This window comes from Epinephelus fuscoguttatus, linkage group LG9, assembly GCF_011397635.1.
Source record: "Epinephelus fuscoguttatus linkage group LG9, E.fuscoguttatus.final_Chr_v1".
NCBI classification, from domain to species: domain Eukaryota; kingdom Metazoa; phylum Chordata; class Actinopteri; order Perciformes; family Serranidae; genus Epinephelus; species Epinephelus fuscoguttatus.
Genome location: NC_064760.1, coordinates 13972450 through 13994924, shown reverse-complemented (window position 1 = coordinate 13994924; position 22475 = coordinate 13972450). Strand labels below are relative to the sequence as shown.

Below are 22475 nucleotides of genomic sequence, written 5' to 3'. Positions count from 1 at the left end.
TGTATAGTGCTTTGTTGAAAAACCTCAAATTTGCCTTTGCTTTTATTTTGAAATCAGTCCCATTTCCGGTGTCCTCCTGCTCACCCCTGCACACTTGCCTCAGTTGGGGTTGTTAGATGAGGCTGAGGGACGGGAGTGCCCCATTCACACTCCCTTTACATTTACGCACAACAGCGGATCTCCCAGGAAGGACAAATGAACAGGACACGGTGGATGGAGACATATGTGTGATATAAAAACCAGCCCGGATGCGTCTGCTCGCTGCACTTATCGGGGAAAACTATGACTCTTTTAAACGACTAACGATTTGGGATACTGTTTTTACTTTTGCGTGCATCTAAACCGGTCGTTCATTCATTCATTTATAAAAAGGTGCTGCACCCGTCTGGTTTCACATAAAACCGTCCTCTCCTCTACTGTCTGCTTTTCCCTGGTGAGGATGGATACCCGGCAATCTTCCTCCAGGTACCCGCTGCTGGTGCTGCTCTGCGCGGTCTGTGCGCTGTCGGGGACCCGGAGCCCCGTGGCTGCTGCGGGGAGGAGCTGCGCCGACACCCGGCAGGTGTACGCGGAGAAGGGGTACAGCACTGGCACCGCTCCGCTGACTCAGATCTCTGGTAAGACTCTGCATCCAGCCTGCGGTGGGGATAACTCGCACATGTAAACAGTGATGGGAACTCATGCAGAACAGTTCCATCCTCCTCTGTTAGGAAATATGTGCCTGATTCAAGCTTATAATACAGTTTAGGACACATGTAGCGGAGGACATAAAGGTGCGTCAGCATGCTCCAGTTACTCCAAACAGGGATAAAACACGATTAAGGTCACTTTAAACTCACTGCTCACCCCCACAAATTATTTATCATGGCAACATTAATAATGCTATAGCAGAAATATGCCTTTAAATGACAAACACAGTGCAAGCAATGAAAGAAAAGTGATATCTAAAAGTACAAGGTGGCACAAAACTCACTAGAGACACAATGCAGGAATATCATGTTGAGTTTTCCTCCAGAGAAACAATACCGGGTGGTTTAAAACAAATTACACCCGCCCCCTCCTCCCCTCTGTGCTGTTTAAATAGGATGATTAAGGGGATGAGCAAATTGCCAACACCGGTGCAACAAAGAACCTCGCCCCTAATTAGTCTTTGCCTACTGGCTCACTGTTAAAACCCTGCATATACCCCCATAGGCTCTGCTCTCTGGTGATAATCTTATCTGCTGAGTGAAAGCACATCACGTGGATTACACACAGTTATATTTTGGTGAGAGGTTGGGATGATAGAGGAGAGGAGAGAGATGTGGGACATGGGTGGACATTTGTTTAAATGTGGATGTCTGACAAAGTAAAGGGAGCAAAGCATGGAGCTGTGGAGTGTCCTAAGATGTGGTCTACTTCTCGGAGGTTCAGCTTTGCATTTAAATCAGTGAGACTGTGAGAGTGTGTCGCCTTCACACAGACATGGAGCTAAAAAAAGAAAAAAATTTGTGAGTGAAATGTGTGCTTGTGAAATAGCAGCTCTGTGTGAGAGGATTTATTTTGTGGCAATTTAGCTCTGTGTGTGTGTGTGTGTGTGTGAGTCACTGAGACAACTGCAATATTGATTGATTTGTGTGTGTGTGTGTGTGTGTGTGTTGGGGTATCACTGCCTGAGTCTTGGCTCACCGTCCCGTGGGCCAGGGGAGCAGATGGCCGGGAGAGCGAAGGATGAAGAGAGGCAGTTTAGAAATGGAAATAGAGGGATGAGAGAGGGCTAATAGTGAGACACACAGAGAGAACAAAAGAGGCAGAGGGGAACACCGGCGAGGGTGGAGTTGGGAGAGTTTCGACTGTATTAACAGCAGCAATATTCATGTTAGACGTAAAATTATAGAAACAAAAGAATTCAGACCTTTTCCTCATTCGCAGTGTTGTGGCTCTTTTTTTCCCCTTTCTCCCCTGGTTGTCGTTTGCATATCATTACCTCTGACATATCAAAGACCCAACCTGAGCTGACAAAGAAAGACAGATTGAAGCTGAATAATTCATGCAGGGAAATTACAATTTTCTATCACACCCTTATCTTTGATAAGATTTCCCCACAGTAACTGAACAGACTGATGAGTGGAGGAATTGAGCTTTAAAAACATCTGCTCTGACCTGATAAAAGACGAGCTGCAGTTATTAAGAATAGGCCTTGGGTTTTTCTTGAGGTATTAATAATAACTTTATTTATAGCACCTTTTTGTGCCTCAATGAAAGCACATACATGAGGTTAGAATTAAACCACAGTAACCTAATTTCTACATTTTTAAACATGCATCATCAGTCCTAACTTTTCCTTTTCTTCTGCCCTGGTTTTGCCTTCGTCCTGCAGGTGAGCACCTGCGGCTCTGTCCTCAGGACTACACCTGCTGCTCCAGTCAGATGGAGGAGACGCTGGCCCTGCAGAGCGAGAGGGACTTCCTCAAAGCTGTCGAAGAGAACAGCCAGTTCCTTCTGACTACTTTTACCCAGAGACACCGCAGGTTTGATGGTGAGAGGCTGACTCAGAGGCTTGTACAGTTATTAAGTGTATTTGATGGGAACATTATCTGGTTTGAAATTGGCTTAAGAGAGCATTCTCCTAGAAGCCACAGTGGGTACATTAGAAGGAAAAAGGGGACACAATCTGAACTCGGCTTCTCCTCGTCTCACCCTTAGTGGTGATGAGTGACAGCTGATTAAAAAGTTATTTGGGATCTCAGACGACACAGTTCCTCTCAGATGGTCCGATATCTGAGCCACAAAATTGACTCTGGAAGCTAAAAGCACAGCAATGCATGCATATTGCAGAGACCCTCGCTCAGTTCTTATATATGTTTAATCAACACACAAGAACTGCTGATATTAAAGAGGTACTCCAGCACTTTTGGTACAGCAAGGCAAGTATTTTTATATAGCACATTTCAGCAGCAAGGCAATGCAAGTGCTCTATAAAACATCAAAAACATCAAGACAAAATGCAAAGAAACACATTAGAAAATGACATTTAAATTCAATTAAATTATTTAACACTTAACAAAATGCCGCCCAACCGGAAAGTCTTCAGCCTTGGTTTAAAAGAACTGAGTTGAAGCAGTTTTCTGGGAGTTTGTTCCAGATATATGGTGCATAAAAACAAAATGCTGCTTCTCCACGTTTAGTTTTGACTTTGGGGAACACAAAGCTGACTCTTTGAGGTCTGAATGGTTCATAATGTTGCACAAGATCAGGGGTCTCATTTATAAAACGGTGTGTAGGATCTATACTGAAAATGTATGTATGAACAAAAGCCAAAAATGGTGTGCGCCAAAAATTGTTGACAGTTTCTACAATCAGGCTTCCACCTCACCATCTGCTTCACCAATTTTCCATCTCAAAATGTTCGTAAGCATGGGTCAAAGTCAAAGTCTTTTTTTTTTTTGCATCACAACATTTGCGTGGGAAGTGGCGTACGCCTTTTTCAGGCCTCACTTTGTGCGTACACAATGTTTATAAATGAGACTCCAGAAATGTATTTTGGCCCTAAAGTATTCATGCTATGTAAACCAATGGTAGTATTTTGAAATCTGTTCTTGGACAGACAGAGTGTTGCACTTCCATAAAGCTGGGGGACTCACCAGAGACAAATTCTAAAAATAATGGTCACAACTGAAGGAGCAGAGGTCAAGATATCCTGATCCTACGTTTCCCATAATGCACCTTGACAGCACAGACACAATTTGCCTGGTAGATGCCCAAATGTTTAAAACCGCACATCTCCAGTCTGTAACGCAGACATTCTGTTATAAATTTGTGTTTGCCAAGCAAAGCTTAGGTAACCTCTGATGACATCACTATGACATCATCAGGATAAATTTGTCAGAATTTTGAGCTCTCCCTCCAGAGCCACAGAGGATGTTATAAAACAGTCTTCATGGACTAAACGTGGCCGGTAAACTGAGACTCGTGTGTAAAATCAGTGGAATGTCCCTCTGAACAAATGGTCAGTGTGGGGAAACCTACCCAGACAGCATTAGTGACTGTATCTCAGAGAATTCAGCCCACGTCGTCTCAAATCCCTCATATATGGCTGCAGGTTTGTAGCAGCCGCAGCACAGAGCTGAATTTACACTTTCTCCTCCTACCTGCTGTGGACTGCTATCACCTTTTTTCCCCTCCCTCCTCATCCTTTTATATAATGTACATGATGAATCATTTGAGGATGCTGAAGGAGTGGGAGACTGCATATGAGTCCTAAAGTCCTAAATAGAGTACACGTTGTTACACTCATTTACCAGTGTGCAGGATCTGATGTAACTGTCCCTATGAGCTGTTCGTCTTGGAGCGGTGGGGGTGACTTGAGCGCCTACGTCTGTAAAAACCTGGCCAAGATATTAGAAGAAAAGGAGGTGGGTGACAGATTCATATCTAATCTCTGCTTTTTCTGTCTGTCTGTCTACAGAGTTCTTCAGAGAGCTTATAGACTTATCGGAGAAGTCTATGAACCAGATGTTTACCAAGACCTACGGCCGGCTCTTCACGCAGAATTCACACGTCTTCCAGGAGCTGTTTGTGGAGCTGCGCAGATATTATTCTGGTTAGTTTAATCACTTCATCCACCTCCCCTCACCTTAGTGTATTCAGATGGTCTAATGGTCTTTGCAAAGTGATAGCAGTTGGCTTGAATTTGCCATAGACAATTAAATCAGGGACATCCCAGTGGTTTAGTGGTCTAAGGGTGTTTTCACATATTGTCCTTTTGAAATGAACTGAACTTAGTCCTCTTAAAGTGCACCAAAAAGTGGACCAAACGAAAGAGGACTCAGTTCTCTTTCTGGTCAACTTCAGCTCTGATGGGGCCTCAGTCCTATTTCTCTTCACACTATAGCCTATATATAATATATATTGATGTACTTTTGTTTTTACTTTGACGCACTGCGGTTATGACGCTGCTCGCTTTCAGATGAACTTAAAACAACAGAAGATGTTTTTTCTGTGCTGTGGACTGTATCTGTTTGATGTATTCTACATTCCACATCTGAAGATGTGCAGTATCTTCCGTGGACCAAACTATTCCTTATCCTGCGTTCTTGCAAGCTTTAAAGGCCGATGTGGTTTCATCTTTTTTCATTAATTTTCCATAACCGCTTATCCTGATAGGGGTGGCGGGGGGCTGGAGCCTATCCCAGCTGACATTGGGTGAGAGGCGGGTTACACCCTGGATAGGTCACCAGACTATCACAGGGCTGACACATAGAGACAGACAACCATTCACACTCACATTCACACCTATGGGCAGTTTAGAGTCACCAATTAACCTGCATGTCTTTGGACTGTGGGAGGATGCTGGAGTACCTGGAGAAAACCCACGCTGACACAGGGAGAACATGCAAACTCTGCACAGAAGGGCTCACCCACCCCGGGTTCGAACCAGGAACCCTCTTGCTGTGAGGCGACAGAGTGGAAATGTGTAGATTATGCTTTGTGCACTTGGATGGTATATATGTACAATATCTATTAAATCGTAACAGTTGTTCCATTTTTACACATTGTATTTGGCTTCTTGACATGGAAATGAGTTAGTAGAAAACAGCTCTTAATTTTTTCCCTTTTTTTATTTGTTGACGCAATGGCATCAAATAAATATTCGATACTGGAAGTTCAGGTGTCAGAATTGGTATCAGGAAGGGACAAATGGTATTGGAACATCTCTACATGAAATAAACACCATCTATCTTTTATTGCATTCAGTTAAAATTAAATGCTGTGTTTAACAGTGTGTTTAAAAAACTATATTCGGTCGGTCTGGTAAAAGTTGTCAAAGTTGGTAGAATAGTCTGGTAAAGAGCTGTGATGGTTCCTTGCTGCACTGGTAATTTAGAGTCGTTTTACCAGTCCCCATCCCTGTTGTGGTAAATCCACAGCCACTCTGGGCAGCAGAAAAGAGGCAGCATTGTCATTTGAGGAGAATAGAAATGCCATGAAGAATTGGAGAAAAAATAGAGGATTGGAATCCCACGGATGACTGTTTCTATTTCTGTTCCAGATCATTCCATTTTGGCATGATAGCCGCTCGCTGGCGAGTCTGTCTGCAGGCTGTTGCTGCTTAGTCAACCTGTCTTTGTCTGCCAAACAGCATGTATGGCTAATTTGAGGCTGTATTGTAGACTACAGATTGGAGAGTCGCATATTCAGGATCTGTCTGCCAGTTGACTAATGCACAGAGACTGACTAGCACCAAAACACATTTAAAGGAGAAATAAAAGGAGGAATAACAGTGAACACACAATATTTTAGGCAAATGTTGTGTTTAAAAGACAAATTTCACATCAAAGCAGCAACACTGTTTTGTATTTGTCTCTTCTTTATGTGGTTGATTTAAAAAAAATGTGCCAATCTGTTTTTACTTGATTTGGTTACAATACTCTGTGGCAGGATAGTGGAACCACAAGGCACAAGGTACAATTACTTTTTCTTGAAAAATATGAAAATTCACCCATAATTACTGCCCCATTAAGCCAGTTGAAATGTGCAGTAGTGCTAAATGTGGTTAGTCCCCATAGTTGACTACATGAGGTAGCACCTCAGCCCTGTAGTAGAGGTGTAGTAGCAAAAATTTTTCTCAGTGTTATCTGTATGATTTCTGTCTTGACAAACCTTGGAAGTGCATGTGCACCCTACTGCTGTCAGGCAGGAGGTGCTGCATGCTAAAGTAATAAGTGCTAACCGAGTGGCCTAAAAAATAAAGCCATCGTGGAAGTGGCAAAAACTGCAGTACCTTGAATGGCCACATGAGGCTGGCTCCAAGAGCGAGTCAATCTTCCTCGCCTCCCATGTTACAACGCCCAACTTTACAGCAGAAATATGTTTACAGCCTGGTACTAAAAAACAGTTTTGGTCACTATAGCTAATTTCAACATTCATGACAACTGCACGGGGGTTAAATTTGATCTAACTCACCCGTTTAAATGTTATTATGGCTTGAAGTTATGCATAATTTAGGGCTAGCTGCTTTGAGTGACAGGTGGGTACCATCTGTTTACAAGTCGCTACCACAGTGACAACGTTGGTTAGGTATCTTGACCATGACGCAGCACAGATTCATAGAGTTTAGTCGTAGCTGTCACTATATCAGTATGTTTTCAGTTCATGAAAGTTAGTTGTAACGATTTGGTTGCACTGAAAGTCTCTCTAAGGAGGCAGAGGTTCAGTTCTTCCAATAAGTACATTTAGTTTAGATGGTTTTGAACCTGTTTTCGTTGGTGAAAATTAGCATTGTCACAGTTAACCATAGCTGTACTGTAAATGCACCATGCTAACTTAGCTAGCGGCTAGTGTTAGGGCTAGTTCCACTCTGTCATCCAAATAAAGAGTCGTTTGGCTCTAAATATCCAAGATGGCGAAAGCTAAAATGCCAAACAGGACTTCAAAACGGGAGTCCACAAACCAGTGGGTGACGTCACGGTTGTTACGCCCATTATTTTATACAGTCTGTCAGGCGAACTCACAGTGTGTTTGGAGGGTTTACAAGCATCAGCTGACATGGCACTTGGGATGAACTATTCCTTTAACCTGGCCTTATAAGCATTACAGCAGCTCACTGTATAAGCATACGGTGCTAATACGATGCTCTTTCTTTCAGACAATCCAGCAGGAACATGATCTTTGTTAGATTTTCGATACTGTGTGCTGACAGTTGCTCTTGTATCCACAGGGGGCAGCGTCAGTCTGTCAGAGGTTCTCTCAGACTTCTGGTCCAGACTGGTGGAGCGAGTCTTCTCTCTGGTTAACCCCCAGTATCAGTTTAGCGAGGACTACCTGGAGTGTGTCAGCAAACACGCCGAACAGCTGCAGCCGTTTGGGGATGTGCCGCGCAGACTGCGCGTACAAGTATGTGCCTTATGATAAAATATGCCTTTGATGGAGGATAAATGTATTTCCAGTTATGCAGTTTGGCAGTTTGAATGACTAACATTATTATGTTTTCTTTCCTTCTTAAATTCAGGTGTCGAGGGCTTTCATTGCAGCCAGAGCTCTGTCTCAAGGCTTGGCTACTGGTCGGGATATTGTTAACAAAGCAACAAAGGTGAGTTGTTTCTTGTAATGCAGTCTGTTCTGCTGTTAAAGCTGCTCTGTAACCCCTTATCCCCGAGATCTAAACATGGGACTCAAATTTTCCTTTACAGTGATATATATATCTCTATTTTTAAAGTGGAAAGAGAAAAGTGTTTGCTTTAACTTATCATAATGAAGTAAATGTTGGGGCATTAGGATAATGACCCCATCAGCATTTAGAGTGGTTCTTTATAAGCCTCACTTTCACTGTGCATGCCAGGGGATGAGCAGTTTAAAAGTTTCCACTTTAAAGCTCTTCTCAAAATGAAGTTGGAGACTGTATATCTTAAATGACAGATCACAATATGAAAGCCGAAAGCAGAAGTCTATAACTGGCAGCAAATGAGCGCTTCATTCAGTATAAGCTGGACTTAATTAGATTAGATCATTTACTGAGGGCAGCAATTAACGGTTAGTTTCATTATCAGTTTGTGTTGATTGTTTTCCTACTTTAACTGCGTTGTCGATATGCTGCCAGAAAGTTTGAAAATGCCGATTTTGATTTCCCAAGTGACACATTGAAATTGCTTGTTGTATCTGACCAGCAATCCAAAACCCAAAGGTTATTCAGTTTCCTATTATGCGACAAAGATAAGCATCAGATCTTCACATTTGAGAAGCTGGAACCAGGAAATATTTGGCAATTATGCATGACAAATATCTGTTATACGATTATCTGAATGATGGCAGATTAATTGTCTGTCGATCAACAGTGCTGGTAAGTCTCTAAATACATGTAACAGTAATTAAATTACTAAAATAAATCCAATTGTAATCAGTTACAGTTCCTGAGATATATTTAAATGCAACACCATTACATGTAGGATGGCTTACAAGGAGCTGCCTCAACGTCCAGAGAGGCTCCATGCATTTGGCATATGTGCCCACGTTATGAGCCCTGTATTTGATTGGCTCTCTTTTTTGAATTTGCACTGCTTTGCTCTGAGCAGGGGCACAGCATGTGATTGATATCAAGTGGTTCAACTGTGCGCTCTCCCTCCTGCCTGTCAGCGCATGAAACGCTACCCTTTTACCTACTCTGCCTCTCGCTGGACTGTTGCAGTGTGTAGTCCTCCTCTTCACTTCTCTCCCAGTGTTCTTCACTTCACAGAGTATAACAGATATTCCAGGGTGTACCACTGGGGCCCATGGGGACTGGGTACCACATATGGAGTTCTGTGGTGTACCAAGCCTAGTTATAAGTTAAATTCAAAAGCTTCAGTGAGTACTTTAACCTGGTTAAAGGAGGGTAAACAAAATAAGGTGGCTGCCTTTGGCTCCCTACGGACACCAGCAAAAGAAAGTACTGAAGGAAATTTAAATAAGGGTCAAACATGATTTATTTATATATCATCCCCCTCCCCAAATTAAAATACAGAAAAAAAGGCCATTGAAGGAATGTCCAATTTAATAATTATCCTCTTTATCTAAGAAATGTTTAATGTCCACCCTTCAAAATGCAAAAATAACAAGCCAGGAAAAAGCACTGCACTGCAAAAAAAAAAAGAAAAATATGGTGGATGGATGGATGGATGGAGATATAGATAGGTAGGTAGGTAGGGAGGTAGGTAGGTAGGTAGGTAGGTAGGTAGGTAGGTAGGTAGGTAGGTAGATCGATAGATGGATGGAAAGATGGATAGATGGATGGATAGATAGATGGGTAGGGAGGTAGTCGGTGGCATCCTCAGCTCAGCCAGTATGGGATGTCTGGCTCCCTATCTGGTCTTTTTCAGTGCCAGGAGTTCCTGTCTTGTGTACAGTCATCATGTACAAATCGCACAATGCAAGAAAACACAAAAGCACAGTGCTACTTGGACTTGCCACCACACAGAATGAAATTAATCATTTTAATTTATTCTTCTTGTCCTAACTCTCATCCCACGGCTTTGTGTTTTTCAGCTGACTGCAGATTCAGAGTGTGTGCGTGGCCTGATGCGTCAGTGGTACTGCCCACTGTGCCGAGGCATGCCCTCCCTGCGGCCCTGCCACTCCCTGTGCCTTAACGTGATGAAGGGCTGCTTAGCCAATCAGGGAGACCTGGACACCGAATGGAACAATTTCATTGGTGGGTGAACATACTGTGTGTCGTTGTGTGAGTGGGTTTGGGGTCAGATGCATGACCCACTGACACACTTATGTCAAAGAGTCACGAGAATCCTTTGATTTCAATTATTTAAGATCCTTAAAGGGACAGTTCACCCCAAAAATATTTACTTTTCCACTTACCTGTGATGCTGTCTATCAATCTAGATTGTTTGGAGATAGTGTTGGAGATATCTGCCCTCTCTCAAATATAATTAAAGTAGACAGCATTATATTTATAATGATGGATACATAACACAACAGATAAAGGTAAAAATATCTGTTTTTGATTTTGGGGTGAACTGTCCATTCAAGAGATATAATGTCATGGCCCATACCTCATTTAAAAGTCTTTTAAATAATTATCATTATTCCATTGAGCATACCTAAAAGTAGACTCCTTTTATTGCCCTCCGTCACTCATTTAACTTCACTTCCTTTTCCCCATAATGAATTCCTCCTTCATTAATCATTCATGCTTCTCTGCTCCTTCACAATTGATTTGTCTTCCTATGTTTCCTTTCCCCTTTCATCAAGCCCATACGTTCCCTCCTCTTTTTTTTCTCCTTTTCATGTGCTGTGCGTCCTCTCACCTTTCATCACTCAATCCATGTGCACTGCACCCAAACCCATTTTACCCTCATTTACCTTTTTTTTCCCCTCCAACCACCATTCTCTGGTTCTCTTTATATGATGTTGGCTCGCTTCCTAATCTTCCAGTCCTGTAACCTCATACACAGATGTAAATCAAATCTCTTTAGCTGGTTAGCCGGTGAGAGATTCCAGACACAGGAAACCATTGTCTTGATGTTTATCAGGATCTAGAATAGGCCACCAACGAGGAGTTTTTTCTTTGCGTGTACCACCAGACAATTGGGTGAATGTAGTCATAGCAAACTTAATCACCCTGCCATCTCTATTTCTGTCTCTCCCTCTGTCTTCCTATCAGATGCTCTGTACCTGGTTTCAGAGAAGTTGGAGGGGCCGTTCAACATGGAGCTCGCAGCCGACTCCATCTCTGTGAAAGTGTCAGAGGCCATCATGCACATGCAGGAAAACAGCGTCAGCATCTCCACTAAGGCAAGGAAGAGCGCTCAAGCAGATGACACTGAAATGAAATGGACATGGATGTATTTTTTATTGCTTTCCGAATATTTATTAAACCTTTGTGTGTGCATAAAGGCCATCATCTGACGTTGTTTTTTTTAAAAAAAATCACTAAGCTATAATTTTGATTTTTGTTCAATTTGAATCTTCCCTAATGTGACAGCATGCAGTAGAAAAAGACAGAAATTATAGACAGTGAGCATGACAGCCTCAGAGTATGATTAAAACATGCTGGGCAGGCATCCCAGCAGCTAATCCACCAGAGAGACACCCCCATCTTGTTAGAAACAGAGAAGCTCCTGGTTTGTGTGAGCAGTGCTTTAAGAAAGGTTTGCTAGGTTATGGTTTGCCACACTAACACAAAGGATAGCTTGAACAGTCTAGAACCTCGCATTTCTGGGCTGTTTTTGCTGTGTAGCAGTAGAGAGCTTAATGTATCATCAGAATGAAAAGGTTTTGAAACTCAAAAGAGCAACGACTTCTTTATAGAGCCGTTCTTGGGGTGTTTCATTCCAGACCATTCAAGCAAATGTTAGTCAAGAGGTGACAGGAAATGAGTACAAAGAGAGAGACGGGAGAATGACATGCAATAAAGATACCCAGTTGGACTCAAATCAGAGACGTCGCGGCACATTGCCTAAAACATGAGGGTTTACAAAATTATCTCAACATAAAGTAGGTTACAGGGCACGCTAAGGGGGATTGAGTGCAAGGAAAATCGAATTTACAACAATTTATCACAAACTATGTCCTAGAGACTAGAGAGTATCTGTGGGATGGACATTTCCTTGAATATTGCATAACAGTGGAAAACCTGTTGTGAAAATGATTACCATTATTATTATTAAAAAAGCTGTTTACACTAATATTCCTTTGTTGTCGCATACCTCAGGTGTTCCAAGGTTGTGGAAGCCCTAGGCCGACTCCAGGACGCTCCAAGCGTTCCCCCAAAGAGTCAGGGGGTAACAGGAGACCCTTCCGCACCTACAGCCCTGAGGAGAAACCCACCACTGCTGCAGGCACCAACCTGGACAGACTGGTGAGACAGAAACATACCCTATGTAAAGTGGGTGAAGTACTTTCATTAAAACGTTTTAATATAGTGAATTTAAAGGGTCTGTGTGCGACATTCACAGCGTTAATAGCAGCAAACCACTTTTGCTATGTAAAGATATAGTGGAGTAATGGCTTCCAGAGCAGAGAATAAAGTCATGTTACCTCTGTGTGTTGCAATCTGAGCATTTTAGTGCTTGTGTGTATCGCGATCCCACTGACTAGCTCATGACCGCCATTTTGCACTGCACTCATATAGCAGTTACGGCATCGATGCATAGCGTTCATTCTCTGGTTCCCCCCCCCTATTTAACACACTCTGTCAGCACTGTTGCCATTTTTTGTGCTGTTTCTGGAGTTAGCACCATTAGCTGCTAGCTGCTGGGTCAGCCGCCTCCATGTTGAGAACTGTGTACAGACAACTGATACATTACACATTGTGATTTTCGCACAGAGCCCCTTTGAGACAGTTTGAATTTGTATTATGTGATTTTTTTGGCCACATGGGGGAAGCACAACAAGGTCCAAACACAATGTTGACTTATTAGCATCTTGTTGGGGCAAAGTTGTCATAAACCTTGGCACACACAGAGCAGCTTTAGCATTCAATTGAAATCGTGTCTCTAGCATTTTGGGAAATGTAACGCCTTTTTTCCACATAGTTTTGTTTTATGTCCGCATTTCCATATGGTATGCAGTAATTAGTATCCAGTTCCTAAAATGTTGAGGCAGAGGGTACTTGCTGTAGCTCTGGTTGACGGTGAGAGGCTGTCAGTAAACAGTTTGTTGAGCACAGGGAAACAGAGATCTGTGTGGGTACATGAGACCCTAAAAAAGAGGGTGGATCACAGGGAGTACCACCAGTTGGTCCAGGAGCTTCGCCGCGATGATGGCCGTTTCCAGGCATATTTAAGGATGACTCAGGGGCAGTTTGACAACCTGCTATCTCTTGTCGGGCTGTATAGCTCTGGGTATCCAGCAACCACTACCACCAGTTTCTCCTCCATTGTTTACCAACTGTAAACTTGTTGCCGTGACCACCACAGAAGGCCCGCCTCTCAAATCATCCAATGACCTGAGGCACTTTTCCCCTCAGAGCTGAAGGTTTTTCAGCTCGAGGAGTTCAGAGCGCTTTGGCAAAAACGCCGGGCATCTAGAGCACAGAAACATGAGGTGTATCACAACACAAAAACCACAAGCAAAAAGCTTCATTCTAATTAAAAACAATTACAAAAAGGTGCCTCCAGCTGCTAAAATGCTTTCTGTGTGATTGGGGCGTAATTGTTGCGTGCCAGAAAACCAAAACAATGAGCTGAAAGATGCTAAAACTTGTTATAAATCTGAGGGGAACTTGGGTGATAATCTGTGGATTCATCACTATTAGCACCTGTTTTCACATTGCACATGGTAATCTGACCCCTTGCATATATAAAAATATTAATTAGTGCAGCTTTAACTACTTAAAAGGCTGTTTTGTGGAGGCCGTGTTTCTGGGTTGAGTGTGATTTTAATATAAGATGCTGAAACTGCAATAAAGGATGTCAGAAATGTTTGCACTGCACAGGAGTCAGACATAGCAACTGAGCGGAGAGCCAAGACAGGAACAAACAACAGTAATATAAATCTAAGCTTGGTACAAGAAACTAATAATACAGAGAGCAGCGGTCAAAGCCCAGACAGTTCTCCTGCGACCACAGAGCGGTATTGAAAGATAGAAGAGCTGGGAAATAAATGAAACCAAGAGCAGAGGAGGGAGAGGGGGGATGGTAGGCATTCATATCTATTTATGAAACATAAAAGACTTGTGGTTCAAGAGCTGACCCAGAGGCAGTGTCATGTCAATTTTTGACTTTGGCCAACGTCAGCACTGCGGCTTCAATATGCTTCTTCCAGCCAGCCATACCAAACAAGGATACTTTAAAACCACGTCTGAGTCATAACCAATTTCTTTCCGCCTCCATGCAGGTTACCGAGCTGAAGGAGCGGCTGCGGCCTATGCGTGGCTTCTGGGTGTCCCTCCCACACACCATCTGCAACGATGAGAAGATGGCTGCCGACGTCACTAATGAGGACCGCTGCTGGAACGGGCAGACCCGAGGGAGGTGAGCAAGATCAGAGTGGAGGGGTGGAGGGGTGGAGGGAGGGGCTCGGTAGAGGTGGAGGAGGAGTGAGTGATGGCACAGAGGTGGAAGGATGCAACAGATGGAACAGAGTTAATTTGATTTTTGCCACCAACAGTCACCCGCATGCACTCTGCGTGGGTCTGCTTGCTTTTACAAACACAGAGACAGCCCAGCACTGTGTGTCTGGGCTGATGTAGAGACACTGTGCAGGCCTGTGTGTGCTGAGAGGAGAAACATGCCTGCATAATGGGTGATTTGTGTCAATGATGTTCCAGCTGCATTAGCCAACAGTTTAATGTAAAAGCACACCCACCTCAGCAGCTTTAATCATGAAGTTGGACTGCAGCCAAACATGTGCTAGGAGAGTATTGTATTCTACTATATTACTTTCTGTTGGCCTCAAGGAAGATCTGGCAAACTGTGAGATGCCTCAGGTAAGGAAAGCAGGGCTTGCCTCTGTGTTCAGCAGGGGAGGAGGACTGCTGAACCAGACTGGGGATATTGTCGAGGGGTGGAAAGAACACTTGAGGAACTCCTGAGACTGGCCATTATGTTCTCTGTGGAGGAGGCAGAGTCTGGAGACTCAGAGAAAGCCTTACACATGTCCCCGGCAGAGGTCGCCGAGATAGTCAAAAAGCTCTCTGCCAGGTGTGGATGAGGTTCTCCCTGAGATGCTGGAGGCTCTGGACATTGTTGGGCTGTCTTGGCTGACACGCCTTTTCACACTGTTCATCCTCCCTGGGAAGGTTTATTCCAGGGTGCAGGAAAGGAGGCTCCGACTGATTGTCAGACCTCGGATTCAGTAGGAGCAATGTGGATTCTGTCCTTGCCATGGAACAGTGTAACAGTGGACCAGCTCTTCACCCTTGCAGGGCTGCTGGAAGGGTCATGGGAGTTTGCCCATCCAGTCTACATGTGTTTTGTGGACTTAAAGAAAGCCTATGATTGCATCCCACTGGGAGTCTTGTGGGGTGTACTGCAGGAAAATAGGGTATCGGGGTTGATGCTACGAGACATCTAGTCTTTGTGTAACCAAAGGGAGTAGAGGTGGTTCGGGCATCTGATCAGGTTGTATCCTTGGCGCCTCCCTTTAGAGGTTATAATCATTTAAACTGAATATCACTGCATTTTTTTTGTTAGCCATTTATATTTATAAATGTTGTTCTACAGTAGCCCTGAACAGACAAATCAAATGCTGGCTTAAGATAGGGTAATTTGTGTTTGCAGTCTGCTAGCTCACCACTCGATGCCACTTAATGCTACACACTGGACCTTTAAATATTGTTGCAATTAAATGCCAGAGTAAGTTACTCCCCCTGTGAACATTACCAATCATTGCAGCGAAGATGTTTTTTGTAAAATACGCTATGTACATCTGTGGTGGTTTGATTTTGTTTCTGAGTTAAACCTCAGCGCTGCCGTTCGATACCACACTGTGTGAAGTCGCCAAGCGCTGCTTTGAAAAAGACATGAACACCTCTGCATGTGTGTGCACACTCAGGTACCTGCCGGATGTGACGGGCGATGGGCTGGTTAGCCAGATCAACAACCCGGAGGTGGAAGTGGACATTGCCAGGCCGGATGTGAGGACCAGACAGCTGATCATGGAGCTGAGGGTGGTGACCAACAAACTGAGACACGCTCAGAGTGGACAGGACATGGATTTCATGGACAGTCAGTCTATATATTTGTGTATATCCTAAGCATGCATTACCTGTCACCCGCCAAATGTATATCACAATTACTCACCTTTTTGTTACGTTGAATTTGTGAAGAAAAATCTTGATGAATTAATCAGTCATTTCTCCAGCTGGATGCTCAGCACTTCCCAAACACAGGCTTTTTTGCTAAAACGTTACCATTCAAAACTGAATTGAAACTTGCTCTCTTCAAAACCAGACTGCATTGTAAAAAACAGTCATTTTACCCACTGAACACGGGAGCTGCTCATCTACCGTTGCCTCGATCCGTTAGTTTGCTTCTATTTATTGTGCAACTTCAGCGTTTTGGAGGGTTAGTTCAGATTCACCTAAGTTATACAATTATTTGACAGCTTTATTTGTTACTTAACGAAGTAATCTTATAAAAAAAAAATGTTTTGTTATAACTTAAACTAACAGTTTTCAAGTACAGTGGACACAAGTTAGTTGATTGGTCAAGGCCCAAAATTATTTGACAGCTGTTTTGATAATCTTTTGTCATTTTTCATTCAAAGACATTTGATGGTTCCAGGTTCACATGATGTGAGGATTTTCTACTTCTGCTTTTAGCTATTTTAAGTATATTATTTTTTTTAATAATTTTGCACTATTGGTTGGACAAAACAGGTGTCACTTTGAGCTATGAGAGCTATTTTAGTAATGTTTACAAACCAAACAATCAGTTGATAAATGGATAAAATAACCAGCAGGGTAATCCATACTAAAAGTATAGTTACCATCCTCTACAAAGTAGTTAAAATTAGCTTCATTTCAACCAACTACAACTTTTTTATTAATGCACGAGTAGTAATAATCTAATGATACAATATAGCATTGTAACAGTCATGGGGACATTTCGTTTTGCACTTGAGTACTTTCACTTTAATACTTAAGTATATTTCCTGATTATACTCGCATGCTTTTACTTAAAAGGCAACTTTGGTATTTTCCAACCTGGACCCTATTTTCCCATGTTTTTGTGTGATTAACAGGAACAATAACTTTTTAATTGGTTCAGCTGCGAAACAGGTTGTAACATCACCCCTGCAGACAATTAAGCACCGTCAATTTATGTCCACAAAAAGTGCTTGTTTTTGCCAGTGAGAGACTCAGATTGATCATCTCTGTGTCTGACAACTTAGAGAAAGGATCCCTGCAGATATAAACCTTAGAAACAGTTCTGAAATCCTTTCATTCATTCATTTTCCATCTGCTTATCCTGTTAGAGGTCATAGGGGGGCTGGAGCCTATCCCAGCTGACATTGGGCAAGAGGCAGGGCACACTCTGGACAGGTCACCAGACTATCGCAGCGCTGATACATAGAGACAGACAACCATTCACGCACACATTCACAGCCCTGAAATTGCCATCGTCAAACCCACCAGATTCCATTTAAATAAATAGTGATTTTAGCTTGTATATAGGCAGCATTATGCACGTCCAACTGGGTGAATTAAGGGTTTATTTCAACCAAACCAGAGTTGGTGATAGCTTGAACAGTAGAAAGACTTAACAAGGCTTTCTTTGTGGTCTTACTTTTTTCTGTCAACTTAAATAAAGCATGGTTTAGGATTATAAATTTGCTGTTTTTTTAAAAAATGGAATCTATTGGGTGTGATGATTGTGATTTTAGGTGTGTTTCTGGTTAAAATCCACCGCTGCCTGTATGTGTCTGTAGGACTTGTAATACCACTGATAGAACTTATCTACCAAGTTTGTATGAAATGTTTTACTTCTGTTCTAAGGATAACTCTGACATCTTTTCCCTTGCTCCAGGTGAGGAGGGCAGTGGCTCAGGAGGCGGAGATCAGGGTGAAAGGTACAATGATTGGCCCGGCTATGGGCCGCACTCCCCGCCCTACAACAACAAACCCCCACGCAACCCTGTCTCCAGTCCCGCAAAGCCACCAAGAGTCAGAGAGAGAAACGGGTCCAAGTGGAACAGAAACAACGGTCACGGACGGGTCAGATCTGCAACCAGCCAGCTCTCTTTATCCCTGGTTCCTTTGTTGTCTTTGCCTTTTGTGGTCACTGTTGCCCCCATGTGGAGATAGCTGGTTATTACAGTCTGGAGGTGGAGGTTATCTGTCATGCTGGAGTCTCAAGCACATTATGAAGAAAGAAAAAGTCATTCCATTTGGTTACACCAGCAGAAAAAAAAGACAAAACAGGCTAATTTAGCAATAATCAAAAACCTGTTTACAGCACAAATAAAAAAAGTTAAAGTGAATATTTTTCCTACTCCCCAGCCATAAAAGAGGCATTATTGTATCAGGCATTGATGATTACAAACTTAATAAGTACTGCCATTTTTTAGAGCCGTTCATTTGACCTATTGGAGTCTTGATGCTGGATGGTGACTATGAAAGAGAAACAAAAAGCACAACAGCAGCAGGTGAATTCACAGCATGTTTGGGTGATGAAGCTCGTGGTCTCGTGGTTTGGTGGTCTGTCAGATGGAGATCAGTCGTGCCGGTTAATAACCGTGTGGTATCCGTGAGCAGCTGATTCGATCTGAGTGAGTTTGTTTGCTGCCTTTCTCATGAAATTAAGTTCATTAATTCAGTTGATCTTGGTTTCAGTCCGGTTGTGGTTTATTTTTCATCTTGTGGAAGTAGTGGGAATTTAATTTACTCGCTTAATTAAACCTCCGTATTTTGGCTTGGAGACTAAAGAAAAGTCAATAGTGTGACTCTTGAAACCAAACAAGGGGCTTATTTTGAATGTACCTAATTAATTTGCAGTTACTTGTGACGACAAGGGGTTTATTAATGTAATATATTGATGTTTTTTATTTATTTGTAATATAATATGTCATTGTTCTTATCTGATTTTTAAGGCAAGGGTCGAGTGTTTTTATCTTTTAAAATAAGTGTTTGTCTTTAACTTTCTCTGGTTTAAAATAAGGGGAAAAATCAAGTTGTATTTATTGATACTTTATGTACACCAATTATTTTAAAATGTTATTGAACCAATCACAGCAAAACATTTAAAGGTCCAGTGTGTAGCATTTAGTGGCATCTAGCGGTGAGGTTGGACAACACATTCTCACTCTGACCTCGTCACATTTATGTACAGTCTCTTTCAAAATAAACGCACCACGTCAGTACAACACCGCAAATTGACATTTTTTTTCCTTCAACAACAAAAACACGTGCTTAGGTTTAGGTAAAAAAAAAAAAAAAAAGGTTTGGCTTATGAATCTTACGGGACGCAAACACTGCTCTCTTGGGTGAAAGTAGGTGTTTGTCGGACCCACCACCTCTTCCACATGCTCCAGTCGGACTTTCGCTGCATTAACTTTCGTCCTTTTGTCGTCATTTTCCCCTGACACTGCTGGATGCCGTTAAACTATAACGGCAATTGGCCGCAACTCATGCAGATGTTAAAAGATACCTTTTTCATTGGTTTCTGACTCCACAAGTCATTGCCCAAGCGCCAGATTTCAATGACTTCGGAGCCATGTGCCAAGTGTGTCAGAGTGCCACAGTGGCCGATGCAAAAATGTGAATGGCTCTATCTAGAGCCACTGTTTGATTTGTCCATTCTGGGCTACTGTAGAAACAATATGGCGGACTCCATGGAAGAGGACCCTCTCCATGAGTAGATATAAACGGCTCATTCTAAGGTAACGAAACACATTTCTTATTTTCAGGTGATTATACGTTAAAGAAAACATAGTTGTGAATATAAGTATAATTTTTTGGCCTGTTGATCATAAATCCTACACACTGGACTGGTATTGTAAAATATTGGGCTACAAGAGCGGCGTTTTTAGCCGTAACCAGAGATTGTTAAGGAGCAGTGTGTGTGAATGTGTGTGTTTGTATGCTGGTTTTATATTGTTTGTTGTATGTTCTGGTTTCAAGGTTCTGAGGTCATGTTGAGAAGATGTTTGGGATGTTTTTGTAATACCGTGCTTTTCTACTTATTTTTCCTAAAAGCAACAAAAGATGATGTAAACACTGAGGGAGCTCATGTTGTGATGTAAAATTGGACTGAATGTTGACGGAAAGAGACGAATGCTGTCAAGAACCAGGAAACGATGGCTCTTAATTTTCATATGCTGAATGTGTTTTGATGACGAGAAAAACAAGGAATATTCAAGAAGGAAAAACAAAAACTTGAGGAGGAGTGGTCATCCATGAACAGAGAGGAGGAGTGGTCATCCATGAACAGAGAGGAGGAGTGGTCATCCATGAACAGAGAGGATGAGGAGGAGGAGGGTGAACTAAAAAGATTTGTTTGACATTTTGGGAAAATATTCACTCTCTTGCCTAGAGTTAGATGAGGGGACAGATCCTTCTCTCATGTTATGATAAATGTGAAGCTGCAGCTGGTTAGCTTAGCTTAGCATGAAGACTAGAAATAGGAGGAAACAGTCCGCCTGGCTCTGTCTGAAAGTACCAATACCCACCTAAAGCTCAGTAATTATTTACACCTTGTTTTTTATTTGTTGAATCTTTTAAAAGAAAACTAGGTGCAAAAAAAGCAGTTGCCAAGTAACTGGTTGCCAAGTAACCAGCAAGACTCAGAACTTCCCGGGAGGTCTTGGCCAAGAAATAGTCACAGCCAGTGTTAATGTCATTGATGAAAACCATGATGAAAATTTTTCGTCACACTTTTTCCATCAGGAAAACGAGACGACGACGTGCCAAAAATAGATCTTGATAATAAAAACTTAGAAGAAATCTATGCTTCATTTTTGTGGACGAGACGTTACGAAAATGTTTGTGGTCGACTACCTTACATTGAAAGTCAAGACCAGCTGAGTTTGTTATCTTCAAATGCCGTATGGGCAACAGGCTGGTAAACTCAGCCCCAGGATGTTTTGCTCGTTAGCAAAAACACTGACACCAGAGCAGCATCAGCCGTTGGTGCGAGTCGTGAGCTTTAATTCATCAGTAAATAATCAGCTGTATGTGTCTGACTGTGGATGGTGGAGCTGCTGAATGGGCTTGTTGGGAGTTTGTCAGTTGCAGCGGTGCCTGCTAGCCGCTGAATGGCAGCAGAGCAAGCAGCCACTGGCCACCAGACTTCACAGCTGATCCCTGCAGGATTCTGCTTAGTCTGGACTGTCTCAGGAAGGTTTATGGTGATGCTGTTTGACAGGCAGGTAGGAGGTTATCTGAGTGTAGCTGTGCTGTAAGTTAAGTCTGAACTCAGATCAGTTTTCTGAGATGAAAGTTTAGTTTTAATCACCAACTCTGTGAGAGGACACGAGATTAAACCTCCAGACTATCATGTTAGAGATTAAGAAAGAATTCAGACTTTAATTATTTTTCAGCTTCTCTGAGATTGATAAGTCAGAGTTTACAATGAAGCTGGGTACAAAAATAAAAAGAACACGTAGAAAACATAATGACGAAAATGTCAAGAATTTTCGTCGACAAACTATTAAGGATAAAAATTACTAAAATGTGACTTAAACTTAAAAGCATTTTCACCTCAAGACTAGGACTAAATCTAAAATAACTGTCAAAATTAACGATGCATTTTTTTCCACTTTGTTTTTTGTACAAATGACACAAAAAAGATATAACGTGCTTATGAGTGAGCTTTACAGATGCTGGTTCACTGTTTTTGGACAGAACTTGGCTAGCTGTTTTTGATTTTTTTTTTTTTTTTTTAATGCTAAGCTAAGCTAACAGGCTGCCATAGCTCCAGTTCCAACTCGGCAAGAACTCAAATCAGCTTATTTTTTTCCTCAAAATGTTGAACTATCTCTTTAAAGATGAAAGGTAAAAGTTGATTGGTAGGATCCCAAAAGATAGCACAGATGCAGATGGAGGAAAAAAGAATGTACAGATGATGTGAGCGGACACTTTTCTGTTAAATGAGGAGTTGTGAAATTCACCTACACTGCTAGTCAGACGGGCTGTTGCACCTGTATGATACAAACATAAAGAAAGGTTTCATTCTAAAATTAAGCCAAAAATATTAACTTACTATTTTAATCACTACTTTTTATGTCGAATGTAATTTTGGAATGAAACCCTTCAGCATCAGTAAGGACTTTGTACGAGACTTCACCACAAACACAGTATTATGTTGCACAACTACAAATGAAAACACAGTATTCACAGTATTTCAGAAGCGACAGTGTTGTAATCATATGTGCTTTCGATGATCAGCAGTCAGATTACGACGCGTTGGCTGCAATGTTTCCATTGAATTTCAGGTAAATTGTTCCTTAGCACGACCTCTCATCCATCCCCACCACTCACACATTCCTTCATGGTGAAAGTATAGCACAACTTTTTTCATGTTGTTGTAACAGTTTTTTGGTATCAAATGAGTGATATTTTC

General features: G+C 42.2%; 1 protein-coding gene across 1 annotated transcript; it reads left to right on the top strand.

Moving 5' to 3' along the window:
• Nucleotides 1-40: 40 nt before the first annotated feature.
• On the top strand, nt 41-22440 carry gpc2 (glypican 2). Its single transcript, XM_049586562.1, has 11 exons — nt 41-617; nt 2360-2518; nt 4448-4582; nt 7700-7875; nt 7991-8071; nt 10000-10165; nt 11132-11262; nt 12182-12328; nt 14308-14444; nt 15967-16139; nt 17943-22440. Exons 1-11 carry the CDS (start codon nt 440-442, stop codon nt 18218-18220), a joined length of 1761 nt encoding a protein of 586 aa, XP_049442519.1. The 5' UTR covers nt 41-439; the 3' UTR covers nt 18221-22440.
• The last annotated feature ends 35 nt before the right edge of the window (nt 22441-22475 follow it).

Excerpts from the sequence above, each read along its gene's own strand:
- gpc2 (XM_049586562.1), top strand. The coding sequence starts at position 440 with ATGGATACCCGGCAATCTTCCTCCAGGTACCCGCTGCTGGTGCTGCTC. Across the intron at positions 8,072-9,999 it reads TTGTTAACAAAGCAACAAAG|CTGACTGCAGATTCAGAGTG; the intron begins GTGAGTTGTTTC and ends TGTGTTTTTCAG. Across the intron at positions 10,166-11,131 it reads CGAATGGAACAATTTCATTG|ATGCTCTGTACCTGGTTTCA; the intron begins GTGGGTGAACAT and ends TCTTCCTATCAG.